The sequence below is a fragment of the Leopardus geoffroyi genome, chromosome B1 (assembly GCF_018350155.1).
Source record: "Leopardus geoffroyi isolate Oge1 chromosome B1, O.geoffroyi_Oge1_pat1.0, whole genome shotgun sequence".
In the NCBI taxonomy this organism is placed as follows: Eukaryota; Metazoa; Chordata; class Mammalia; order Carnivora; family Felidae; genus Leopardus; species Leopardus geoffroyi.
Genome location: NC_059327.1, coordinates 7,393,279 through 7,406,037, shown reverse-complemented (window position 1 = coordinate 7,406,037; position 12,759 = coordinate 7,393,279). Strand labels below are relative to the sequence as shown.

General features: G+C 41.1%; 1 protein-coding gene across 9 annotated transcripts in view; it reads right to left on the bottom strand.

Moving 5' to 3' along the window:
• Positions 1-12,759, bottom strand: part of WDR17 (WD repeat domain 17) — a 107,661-nt gene that overhangs the window by 5,275 nt on the left and 89,627 nt on the right. For 7 of the 9 annotated variants that reach the window (XM_045452331.1, XM_045452311.1, XM_045452320.1 and 4 more), the window contains 5 exons: positions 10,708-10,728; positions 8,465-8,576; positions 5,185-5,326; positions 4,805-4,907; positions 3,423-3,524 (listed from right to left, as the gene is read on the bottom strand). In XM_045452331.1, the coding sequence (XP_045308287.1) occupies positions 3,423-3,524; positions 4,805-4,907; positions 5,185-5,326; positions 8,465-8,576; positions 10,708-10,728 (480 nt within the window). The remainder of the gene's footprint in view (positions 1-3,422; positions 3,525-4,804; positions 4,908-5,184; positions 5,327-8,464; positions 8,577-10,707; positions 10,729-12,759) is intronic. The other 2 variants (XM_045452280.1, XM_045452291.1) reach the window with 1 other exon arrangement.

Genomic DNA, 12,759 nt, shown 5'->3' with positions numbered 1-12,759 from the left:
AATAAACAAATGAAGGACCAAACAAACTATGGAGACTGGATAGTCCAGCCAAGAATGCTGAATAACAGCCACACACAGCAGGGGTGGGAGGTGGTGCATGTCTGAATTACAAATGAGTATCAAGAGTAAGAAAACAAGTGGGAGAATGGCTAGAGCAGAATGTCAACCAGCAGAAAGGAATGGAAATGCTCAATTCTTGAGAGAGACTGGTGAGAAAAAGCAGGAAAACAGCCACAGTAGTGATCCATCACAGCCGCACAAGGAAAACTGGAAACAGGTCTAAGTGGTATTAATTAGGAGGCTTTAGATAAAGAATTATTAGTCCTAGTTTCTATACTAAGTCACAGACTCCGTGTGCTTTTCAAGGAACTAGTTATGGGACATTTAAAAGCAAAAGCTGTTTGGGAGATAGAAAGAAACAGAACGTAAGACCTTACAGATGAACTTAAGGGTACAGGTAAGCCATTCTGTAATGTACATTTTACGGTTACTCCAATTGTCCTCATTCTGCTGGGACCTAATAAGATCTGGTGAGGAAAAAGGCACACATCTCCCCCTACACACGCCTAACACTGTAGTAATACTATCTCAAATCAGTAAGTTATCATTTTCTTCAACCCCAAATTACTGAACTTAAGATCATTTTTTGAGAGAGCGCAAGAAGGGGAGAGCAGAGGAAGAGGGAGACACGGAATCTCAAGCAGGCTTCACACCGAGTGTTGAGCCCCACAGTGGTGCTCAGTCTCACGATGGTGAAATCATGACCTGAGCCAAAATCAAGAGTCGGATGCTTAACCGAGTCACCCAGGCGCCCCCCCAAAATTACGGAACTTAAAATTTGTATTGACAACGTGGCTGGCTCCAAAATGAATTCCCTCAACACTGTGCCTTCCGTGTCTACAATTTGGCACGTGACAAGACTTTCCCGCCAGTAGTGTTTGATGATCTACTATATGCAAAGCAGTGTTAAAGAGTGAGGAGAAAACAAGACACTGAGAAACTACCAGCGGGAAAGCTTCCATACATATGGGGTCACAAGTAATTCCGTTTGACCAAAGTGGAGAACGCAGAGAAGGCTAAGGTGGACGGCTTGGTCAGAACCCTATTTCTGTAGACCTTTAACGTCAGACTAAGAATCTGGAAGTTCTGTGATGGACACTGGGGAGCCCCGGAGGATGCTGAGGAAGGGCAGTGCTTCAGGAAGGCAGAAGCCACAGTGGGGTCAGGCAGGCAGCAGGAGGAGGACAGTGATCCAGACAGCAGGTGACCAGATGCAGGGCTACAGTGGGAGGGAGTTACTGCAGACCCTTACTGCGGTCAGAGAAAACACCCGTGACCCTCACCATTAAATTCTGGGAGACAGAAATAGAACGCCACAGTCAAAAGAAGGGACACAGGAGAAGCAGCAGTTTGAGAAGGAAGAGGATGCTCATTTTGAGCACACAGAGTTGAAGGCAGGGTTCAGGGAGCCACAGAGCGATGTCACAATAACTGGCAAGGTAGAGCTACAGAAAGGGCCAGGTTTCTGAAGGACAGAGTACAGAGAGGGGAGCAGAGGGAAGGGGAGGGGAGGAAGAAGACCGAGAGGGAGCTGGGAAGCAGAGGAAGGAGCAAGCCTGGGGACTCAGCCTGAGGGCAAGGCGGCAGTGTGAGCACAGGAAACAGACACCATAATCGGGGAAGTTCTTTCCAATTAGGGCCTTAAGTTTCTCCTTCTCCACTGTTTCTCTCAGACACGTTCTCCCAGGTCTCTTCTGCCTTACAAAATCCTCCTTTCGTTTCTGATATTATTTCAAGGGACCATTTTCTCTCTCTTTACTTTCATTAGCCAAGTCATGTTTATTAAATGAATATATTTCATTAAATAGATTTTAATTCCATGTGGTACATACACCCTATTGCTCCCGGATTTTCAAATTATTAAAAGCTGCTTTCACATTTGGGCCTGCTGCCTGCACAGAAGTAGGTTTTTCCCTGAGTGCCTAGCAGTGTCCCTCCCCTCTGCCCCCTACCCGGTCTGCTCTAGGTGGGGGCCCTACATGTAAGCAGAACCTTCTCTGCGACCAGAAGGAAGAGGAGGGAAGAGAAAGCTTTGTTTCTCTCAGAATCTCCGCCCGCGTGAAGGCACTCAGAACAACTGCTTAGTCTCACACTCAGCACTGTTGGGGGTTGGCTACTCTACCGCTTAGCAAACTGGTCAACTTGGAAATGCTGTGTGGGGAAGGCACTGTGGGGCTTTCTTTTTGATTACAACAAGTTTTAAGCACAACGGCCAACATTCAGCAAGCCGTTAGAAGATACAGGAGTCTGGCAGGAAGGGTACACCCAACTAGAAAATAGTGACTTACCCACTATTCACAAATCCTCTTTACTCTGCTTTTTCCTACTACAGAGATCGGAAAAGTAAAATACCCAGTTTTTGCTCTGTTTTTTTTTTTTTTTTTTAATTTTTAAATGTATTTTTTAAAGTTTATTTTATTTTTATTTTTTTTAATGTTTATTATTTTTGAGAGAGAGAGAGACAGAGGCAGAGAGCACGAACAGGAGGGGCAGGGAGAGAGGAAGACACAGAATCGGAAGCAGGCTCCAGGCTCTGAGCCATCAGCCCAGAGCCCGACGCGGGGCTCGAACTCACGGACCGCGAGATCATGACCTGAGATGAAGTCAGCCGCTTAACTGACTAAGCCACCCAGGCGCCCCTTATTTTTATTTATTTTGAGAGAGAGAGAGAGAGAGAGAGAGAAAGCAGGGGAGAGACAGAGGGAGAGAGAGAATCCCAAGCAGGCTCCACACTGTCAGCGCAGAGCCTGACACAGGGCTCGAACCCACAAACTGTGAGATCATGACCTGAGCTGAGATCAAGAGTCTGCTTAACTGACTGAGCCATCCAGGGGCACCTTCCTCTTTTGAAATTTGGGTTCCATAGATCCGGCCGGTAGGATGCCAGCCTAAGGGGGCCTCTCCTTCCTGAGTCACATGCCCTCATCCTTTGGGGTCCCCATCCTGTCACCTTTCTCTCCTTCCCACTTAGACTGCAGACATAATACACATGACCCTGTCACCAGGTAGTTCAAGCAAGTGGAAGGAAACCAGGGAGGTCAGTGTCAAAAGCAGGGAAGAATTCAGGCCCTCAATGGACTCTGGCTGTAGCTCTAATGGCCCTGGAATGTCAAGATCCCAAGTGTCTCGACAGAAGACCAATAAACCTCACACGTTTAAGCTAGCATTAGGATTTTGATTATTTATAGCCTAATTTATTTCTAATTCATATAGTTTGATTGCTGCTTTATTATAAAGTACATACTGGATGAATAAACGGATACATGCAGTATATATCTGGTGCCTTCTGGACACACTCAGAGACTAAAACCTTAGGGAACGGAATGTCTCTCATTTCATACCAGAAGAGAAATCATTTTTACCTTGTGTACTCATAAAGTGCTGGAACAATGCTTTGGTACTGTCTTCTGATGGCCAATAATGCACCAATATAACCACATAAGACGAGCAATTCATTTCGAGCTCTAAAAGAGAATATAGTTTTTAAAATTCTTTTAACTTGAGGTATAGAACATTACTCACATATATAGTTACCGTACTTATATCTCTGTATCTTGATGGGTGACATTTATAGCAAAATATGTTTAGAAAATTTTCTCAACTTGAAGATGTTTTATTCATGAGTTGAGTCCCTTTCAGACATTTATGCTACAGCACAAGTAATGTTTTAACTTTTGGCTCCTTGTTTTCCTCGATCCCTTGGCCGTTTCTTCGTGCAAATTTCTAAGGAACTCATTAGGCCTGATTTAGGAATTCCTGGCACATTACAGACTCTAAGCAAGGACAGGGCACACCCTCTCGATTTCCCGCTGGGGAAACGTCTAAGTTTCCCAGGCTGTGGCAACGTCTTTCCCGCACTGCCATTAAAACAGTAACAGCCCACAGCCTCCATTGCAAACTCTACACCATCTCCGGGGACTTTCATTCTGTGGACGAGTGTCCTTCCACGATACCTGAATGCAGGGCTGGTAACTAGATGTCACTCCCTAGCACCTTCACTTTTCCCCCAGTAGTATGCTCTGTGCACAGTGGCTGTTTAATAGACATGACCACCAGCTTCTTGAGGACTTCGGGTCTAGGACCACCCCAACGCTCTGGATTAGCCCTATTTGAACCAGGTGTGCATGTGTGTGTGTGTGTGTGTGTGTGTGTGTATCCATGTGTGTCCGTGTGTCTTGTCTTTGTGTCCATGTGTGTCCGTGTGTGTGTCCATGTGTCCATGTGTCCATGTGTGTGTGTCTATGTGTCTGTGTACACATAAATAAATATACACACTCTAGGTATTAGTAAATAGGACCATGAGAATTTATTTTTTCTGTTTCTAATTGACCTCTGTATTTTTTCTTAAGAATAGCAAATATAGGGGCGCCTGGGTGGTGCAGTCGGTTAAGCGTCCGACTTCAGCCAGGTCACGATCTCGCGGTCCGTGAGTTCGAGCCCCGCGTCGGGCTCTGGGCTGATGGCTCAGAGCCTGGAGCCTGTTTCCGATTCTGTGTCTCCCTCTCTCTCTGCCCCTCCCCCGTTCATGCTCTGTCTCTCTCTGTCCCAAAAATAAATAAACGTTGAAAAAAAAAAATTAAAAAAAAAAAAAAAAAAAAGAATAGCAAATATAAACGTAATTTTTCTCCAAGGGCACTTCCCTATCCAAGATTATCTTATTTCTTGATATGAACACCAAAAACAATATAACCATTTTCAAGCATTACATAAATTCCCTTATGTATTTTGGAGTAAAAGCACTTACTTAGTACACGTATGCAAGACTAATTTTTCAGTACGGATATAACTCAATAGGTCAAGAATGGGGTAAACGGTATCCAATGTCCATTCTGAGCTACTGATGCATTCTGGCAAAACAAAACCAAATAAGAGATGATCCAAATAATCATACTAATCATGTTCATCCAATTTTTAACTTACATAATTAATTCTCTCCTGGCCATCTCATCTGGACAAGTATTGCTCATCTACCCTCTCTCAAGTCCCCATAGCACACAATCAGCAATCTCTTCCTTTTTTAAATTTAGGATGGCTGGTGTCTGACTTTAAGGCTGCTTGTCAATACTGATGAAAGGCTCAAATCAGTGAGTAGATCTGAGTTGATACCACCAACAGAAAACTTACCTTTGATGAAGTCAATACCAATAGGAAGGGCTTTTTCAGGCTCTTGACTTAACAAGAAATACTTCACAGTTTCAAATATATTACCATCTGCAAGGGCAGCCTCTGCTAACTGCATACATTCTTCTACTGTGGGTAGCTTGCACTGAAAAGTAATCGGTTTAATGACGTTACTAAAACTTAGAGGGATACACGCAGCAGTATAAGTACTAAATATCTCCAATATGCCTACTATGCTCTTCCTAGTAAAGTTGCTCAAAACAGATGTCAGTGAAATAATTTTTATTAAAAGCACACACTTATGAGAATATCTTTAGGATCTAATAACAGTAAATAAGGTATTACCTAAGTGCATCAGTAGTTTTTCATCACACAAATACTTAATGAAAAAGGTAGAAGTAAACTATCCTGTGATATTGGAATTAGTATCCACACATGTAACTTAGAAAAACACATGCTGAGATTTATCACTTCAGAATATATTGACCACTGTCAGAAACTACATTAAATACAGAAAACATAAAAAATACACTCTGACATCTCACACACACTGTGGAGTTTAATTTTGCTTGGCCTTTGAGACAGAGCAACTTAATTTCAAGTAGAAAGGCAAAACACGTTACAAGCTCTCAAAGTTTTTAGCTCTGACATTCTGAAATGCCACAAAATGCAGATTTTGAGCCCAGGAAATTTCATTACTGGAAAATGAAAAGCACTACTCCCCAGTTTTTCAAATGATTTTTTTTTTCCTGTTGAAACTCAGTCTGCTCCTCCCTTAGGTACGTTCTCCTGCTTCCAGGGTGCAGGCGGGGGTTTCCCGCATTGTCCCCCTTCCAGCACCTATAAACACTTAATGCTTCTTCTCACTGGGGTTGGCAACCACTGATGTGGTGCTTCCACAAAGGTATTTTGTGTTAGGACTCCAGAGGGCGCGGTTCGCGCACAGCAAGGTTGCCCATCTCCTCACCTCCGAGGTTTATCACTTTCTTCCCTCTCACTTTTACGTCCCCTTAAGTTACTAGGTTGATTTATTCAATAGTTTCCTATTTTCTGTTTCAAGGGGATTTGGAGATGGGGGACAGATGATGGGGATTAAGGAGCGCACCTGCTGTAATGAGTACCGAAGTGTTGGGTCACTATATTGCACACCTGAAACTGATATTACATTGTATGCTAACTACCTGGAATTTAAATTAAACTTAAAAATCCAATAAAAATTATGTAAATTGAACATTTTGGATTTCACAATCTCTCTTAAAAAATTACAATGAACTAAATTAAAGGAGCTCTCGTGTATATAAAATTTCATATTGTTTCCCCAACTTCATTAACTAAATGCCAGTTATTTACTGAGCAACTATGTGCACTAGGTATTACAACTGGCTAAAGTTCTTCACTTTGATATATGCTCCAAGAGTAAAGGGGAAAAAAATGGTTTCTATTGAAATTTTATTCTCAAATAAAATATAATAAGAGTAAGATGATCATTGCTGTAATTCCCATCCTATCTTAAAATTCTAAGTTATATAAATTAAGATAATATTTAAAAATATCATTTGTAGCATTACTTGTGAAACTGTCCACAGGTAGTAGTAACACCTTTACACCTGACTAGTCTTTGTAAACAGTTATCGGTGAAGTCTGAGCAAAAAGTCTAATTATATCCTTTTAGATTGTGTGACAAAAAGGCGATGCGAATGCCATCCTGCCTGTGTCATTACGAGCGTGTAAACACAGACAAGTATTTCTCCTCTCTAAGCCCCAACATTAGTGCTTGCTGCTACCACCTCATACAGGGCAGAGGGTGTATATTGAAAGCACCACGCAGCAAATGTAAGGTTCCTACTTCCTTCCCTCTGCATTTTCATTTCAACACAGGGATAGCTTTTACTTGTCATGTTTGTAAAAGTGAAGCACAACTCACTTAGAAAATATTTCACAGAACACAAAGTGTGTAAAGAAGTCAGGCCACCCATAATCTCACAACCCACTGGTCACTGTGCATGACTACCATCTCATAAGTATTGTCCCTCATCTCACACACACAGTCACTCACACACATACACACTTGCTCAAACACTCACATATACACTCACTCATGCACACACCTGCTCACTCTATCTGTGTTATCATAATACTTAGTAAGTATCCACTGTTGGATGAAAAGGGCCACTCAACACTGCATGGGGCGCCTGAGTGGCTCAGTCAGTTAAGCGTCTGACTTCGGCTCAGGTCATGATCTCACGGTTCGTGAGTTCGAGCCCCGAGTCGGGCTCTGTGCTGACAGCTCAGAGCCTGGAGCCTGTTTCGGATTCTGTATCTCTCTCTGTCTGCCCCTCCACTGCTTGCACTCTCTCGCATTGTCTCAAAAATAAACATTAAAAAGTAATTTTTAAACACTGCAGACAAATCAAGGGTCATGAAGTGGGGCATTTAAGTGAAACAAAACACTGCTATTTTCATATTAAAGACAAAAAAATGTTTTACTGTAAGTTATATTTTTCTTAAAAGAACTGTATATATCTCCTTAAATATATAATAATTAACATAAATATGTGCAGTTATTTTCAAAATGAGAATCATATGGCATGTATTTCATATTCTGCTTTTTTACAGAACTGTTTTATAGCCTTGTACCAATGTCAATAAAAAGAGAACTTCATGATCTTTTTAATGGGTGAAAAGCATTGAAATACAGAAATGTACTGCAATTTATATACACAATCTCCCTATCGTTGAACATTTTGGTTATTTTTATACATAATCTTGGTTCATAAATTCCAATATTCTGCAAAGGAGTATTTTTTTAAAAGCACTTTAAAGCAATGCATGTGAATTTCATCATAATTAACTCTTTTAAAGGTCCTAAACTGCCTATTTGTAAAAGTTGGCAAAAACGAACCTTAAGGGGCAGAGGGGCGGAGTGGGACGGATGTGGAGTCAGAGGAGCTAAAGCTCAAGTCTACACCCTGCCTCTAACTAACTAGAGGCAGTTGCCTAAGCTCCCCGAGCTCACTTTCGCTGTAAAATAGGAACAATGAGCCTTGCTTTTCGGGGCTTCCATGTGAATTCAGTAAAATACAAACATATGTGAAAATTCAGAACTGTCTCAAGCACACAGAAGCTCAACCAATGTCACTTACTGTTATCACTTCTGTTATATCTATAAAAGGGTTCGCGAGGGATCATATGTTTCTCTGCCTGAATCTTTATTTGCCCTAACCTAAAATTAGTTAAATCCTAGCACTGCATTCCATTAGAATATGTAATACCCTTAGAATACCTTCTCATGAAGATCATTGATCTCTTCGGTACACCCTGGGTAGAAAGCACAGAGTTTAACTAACTGTAGTTCATTGTCAGGAGTCATCAGGAGAAGATCAGCTGCCAAATTCCTATGCACATAACAAAGGGGGAAACTGATTCAACAAGGAAAAAATCTAAACATAACAGTTAGAACTATTTCAAAGGAAGAAAACTCTGATACTTCCTTTGGTTTTCTACTAACATAAAAAATACTAATTTTCTACTTAATTATGAAAGACCTCCAAACGTGGATGACAGATAAACCAAAGGGCATGAAGGAAAAATGTATTAGGAAATTTCTATAATTTTGTAAAAATCTTAAATCTGTATATATTTGCAATTAATTTTGCTATTACAGAATTATTCTCTAAGCAAACTAACCAGTATTAGGTATGTTCTATGGAGTGAATTATGAAGCAAGCTTTGTGAAGGCTACTTTTCATCAACTTTTGTTATGGCCACAACCACAGCTGGATTAAGCCACTCTTTAAAACCAGTAGAATACTGACTGGGGCGCCTGGTGGCTTAGTTGGATGCATCCGACTTTGGCTCAGGTCATAAATCTCATGGTTTGTGAGGCTGAGCCCCATGTCAGGCTCAGAGCCTGGAGCCTGCTTCAGATTCTGTGTCTCCCTCTCTCTCTGCTCCTCCCCCACTCATGCTCTGTCTCTGTCTCTCAAAAATGAATAAACATAAAAAAAAAAAAAAGAATACTTAGATATTTTAAGTTTCGAATTTCAGGTGTTTTGCATCTCTCTTAAACTTTACGTGGAAATCAAAGATAGAAATGCAGTTTCCTGATTTACTTTTTTAGAGATTCAATGAAAGGAATAAATCACTTAAAAATAAGGTATTTTAGGGACGCTTGGGTGGCTCAGTTGGTTGAGCGACTGACTCTTGATTTCGGCTCAAGTCACGATTCCAGGGTCATGGGATAGAGCTGCATGTCAAGCCCCAAGGTGGGGTCCCATGGTTGGCATGGAGCCTGCTTAAGATTCTCTCTCTCTCTCTCTCTCTCTCTCTGCCCCTCCCGAGCTCATGCCCACTCTCGCTCATGGTCTCTCTCTAAAATAAAAATAATTTTAAAAAGAAAAAATAAAAAAGAAGGTATATTAAAGCGCCATGTGTCATATTTAATGGCTTTACGTTAAAAATGTTCTGTATAATATCCTCTTTAAAAATCATTAGGTGAAGAGTTTTTCGTTGCATACTGTTGCACAACTGAGAAAACACTAATTTTTAATGATTCAAGATGTTATTATCCACTTTTCAAGAAACTGATATAAAACACATTCAGCATAACGAGAATAGGCAATATTTCAAATGTGAGTTTCTGAAAGGGTGGACTTCAGAGAGTAAAATCTTCCTTCACCTTCTTTGTGAAGCCTTCAGTAAAATGGACATTGGTCATTTATGTGAATAAATTATTTTTAAAACATTAAGAGGTGTGTAATCAAGAATATAGTGAGCATGGAACAGGAAGGGAGACAATTTATGTGTATCAAATACTCTATCATCATTGAACAGGTAAGTCTTTGAGTGTTTTCCCAAGTCTCAAATTAGGGTAATTCATCTCCTCTTTCTAAGAAGTTTCAATGCTTATGTTTCCTGATACCGACATTTAATAGCAGTATTTGATAGTGTCCATGAGAACACAGAAATTAACATTTGTTTTTACAGTACATAAACTAGATGTGTAAATTCTATTCAAACTTCCATGAACTACAGACAAAAGCCTGACCTTCTTGCTGTAGAATTATATCCTGATACACTGAAGTTTGCAGCAATGCTAATTTTCTTCTCCTTTTAGTGTAACTTACCATTTACTGAAACTTCCATTTACCAGTCGGGGAAAATGTATATACGTGTAACGATACAGACCTACTAAATAATCTAAACTCTCAAATTTCATTGTCAGAACAGGCATTTTCACTTGTTTAGCTGAGTTATTGACTACTATTTTGTATTGTAGAAAGTCACAATTCATTTATGACACAAATTTTAATATAAAACCATGAGAGATTTTGCACCTACACTACAAGAAGTGTTGTCACTTTGTAGTTACGTTTTATAGGTTACAAATTCTATAAATGAATTGTTATTCTGCAAAACAATGAAGCAAGAACAGGTAATGATCATTTACTATAGAGTTAATATTCTAAAACTGAAATAAAATATGAATATTTTTATTAAACGTTTTTATAAAACTAGACATAGTACCTGTATCCAACAGATGGAAAGCTAGAAAGAAAATTATTTTAAATATGAATACCATGTATATGCAGTGAGAACCAAGAAAAAGGAGACTTTTACCAGCAAATGTAAAACAGGGAAGGGCACTTGTCTTAACTTCTTAGGGCCATTACGAGGAAATAGAAGTTTGTCTTATATTAAAAGCAACTAAGACACGTAGTCAGTTGAAAGATTTTTTAAACCTCACCTAAATTTAATTTCTATTTGTTTTGCTACTTTTTACCTTTGCCAAAAAAAAACCAAAAACCAAAAAACAACTTAATCACATTTTATTTAGATTACACGATGACCTCTAGCAGGGAGTCCGTCACCTTTGTGAATAAATAATCTACGTGAAGCTCATGCTTTGGGATAAGGTCTAAGGCAAGTCACAGTATGCAACTGACCGTTACCGTTCCTGACAGACACAGACCTGGGTACGCAGGATGGTGGGCATTACACACACACAAGTCGTAAGTCTAAGGTCAGTGGTGGGGTGCTGCCACATTTGGGTTGGGGGAAGGACCTCTCGTGGCTGTAAGATACGGGAATAAATGACAAAAACTGTGAGATTCCCGATTCCCTATGAAGCCCCCAGATCCAGAAAGGGAAAACGGGAAGTGGTGCTGTCTTTCTGAGCTAGCCACAGACGAAGGGGGCCACATGGCTTGATAGCTGAAAAGACCGGAGACCTGTGTTGCTCCCCACGTTCACATATTGAAACTTAATCCCCAGGGCAATGGTATTTGGAAGTGGGGCCGCTGGGAGGTGATTAGGCCCTGAGGGCTGAGCCCTGAACGGTATTGGTGCCTTGTAAAAGAGGCCACAGAGAGCTAGCTCGACCCTTCCACACACGAACAAAGGGAGAGGATGGCTGACGAGGACCCAGGAAGCCGGCTGTCATCAGACACCAAATCTGCCAGCGCCTTGATCTTAGACTTCTCAGCCTCCAGAACTGTGAGAAATACATTTCTGTCATTTGTAAGCCACCCAGTCTGTGACACTCTGTCACAGCAGCCTGAACCGACAAAGACAGTAGCTAAGTATAAACTTCGGAGCCAGTCTATAGAACGTGGAATCTTGGCTCCACCACTTATTGAGGCCAGAGGCAAAGCAGTATCTATCGTGAGTGAATCACTACATGTAAAGTGCTTACCACAGAGCTTGGCACACAGTACAGAAGGGTTAGTTAGCTGTCATTATTCTTAATGTTATTACTGTCTGTGGGATTCGACAGTAGAGTCTGTACAGCTCCATTTTACGAGTGGCGTGTGTGTGTGTGTGTATGTGTGTGTGCACGCACACACGTGAACTGGGCGTGCGGTGGGAAGAGGTGAAAGGCCCGATTAACACGTTTATTTAGAAACTCCTTAAGGTTTTAAGTGCTTTAGGGAAGGAGAAGATGAATGTCTGAAATCATCTTTATTCAACAAACATCTCTTGAGTGTCAGCCTCGTATCTTTGCTCAAGATGCTCCATAATGAAGGACTATCTGCCCGAAGATCAGGGCTCTGCAGACGGGGGTGAGAACTGCTTGGACCTGGACTTCCAGGTCACCCCAGGGACTTTCCAGGGTCTATTTCTTAGAGGACTGTCCACGTCTGGGGAAATGGCCTGTTCCAAGTCTCCAGCTAAACTATGTTATTATGCTCCACTAGAAAAGTGACCTTATTTTGCAAACCTTAAACTAAGACACAAGGTCTGACAAGAATGAGTGTAGATATGCAGAATCTGAAATGTGGAAATGTGTGGTCCTGATTATCTTAAGCAGTGCACATTTATTCACGACATTCTGTGCACTCGAAATAATATCGAGTTACGAGGGGACTGCTTCAGAATGGGCCACGGTAGATTTCACTCCAAACCAGGGCAGTTCCCACGATTACTTCATTATCATAGCCCTGTTTCCTCCCACAATCTTTCTCTTTCAATCAAAAAGGAGATGCTAGGCGCTTGGGTAGCTCAGTCAGTTGAGTCTGACTCTTGGTTTCGGCTCAGGTCATGATCTCATGGTTCATGAGTCTGAGCCCCACTTTGGGC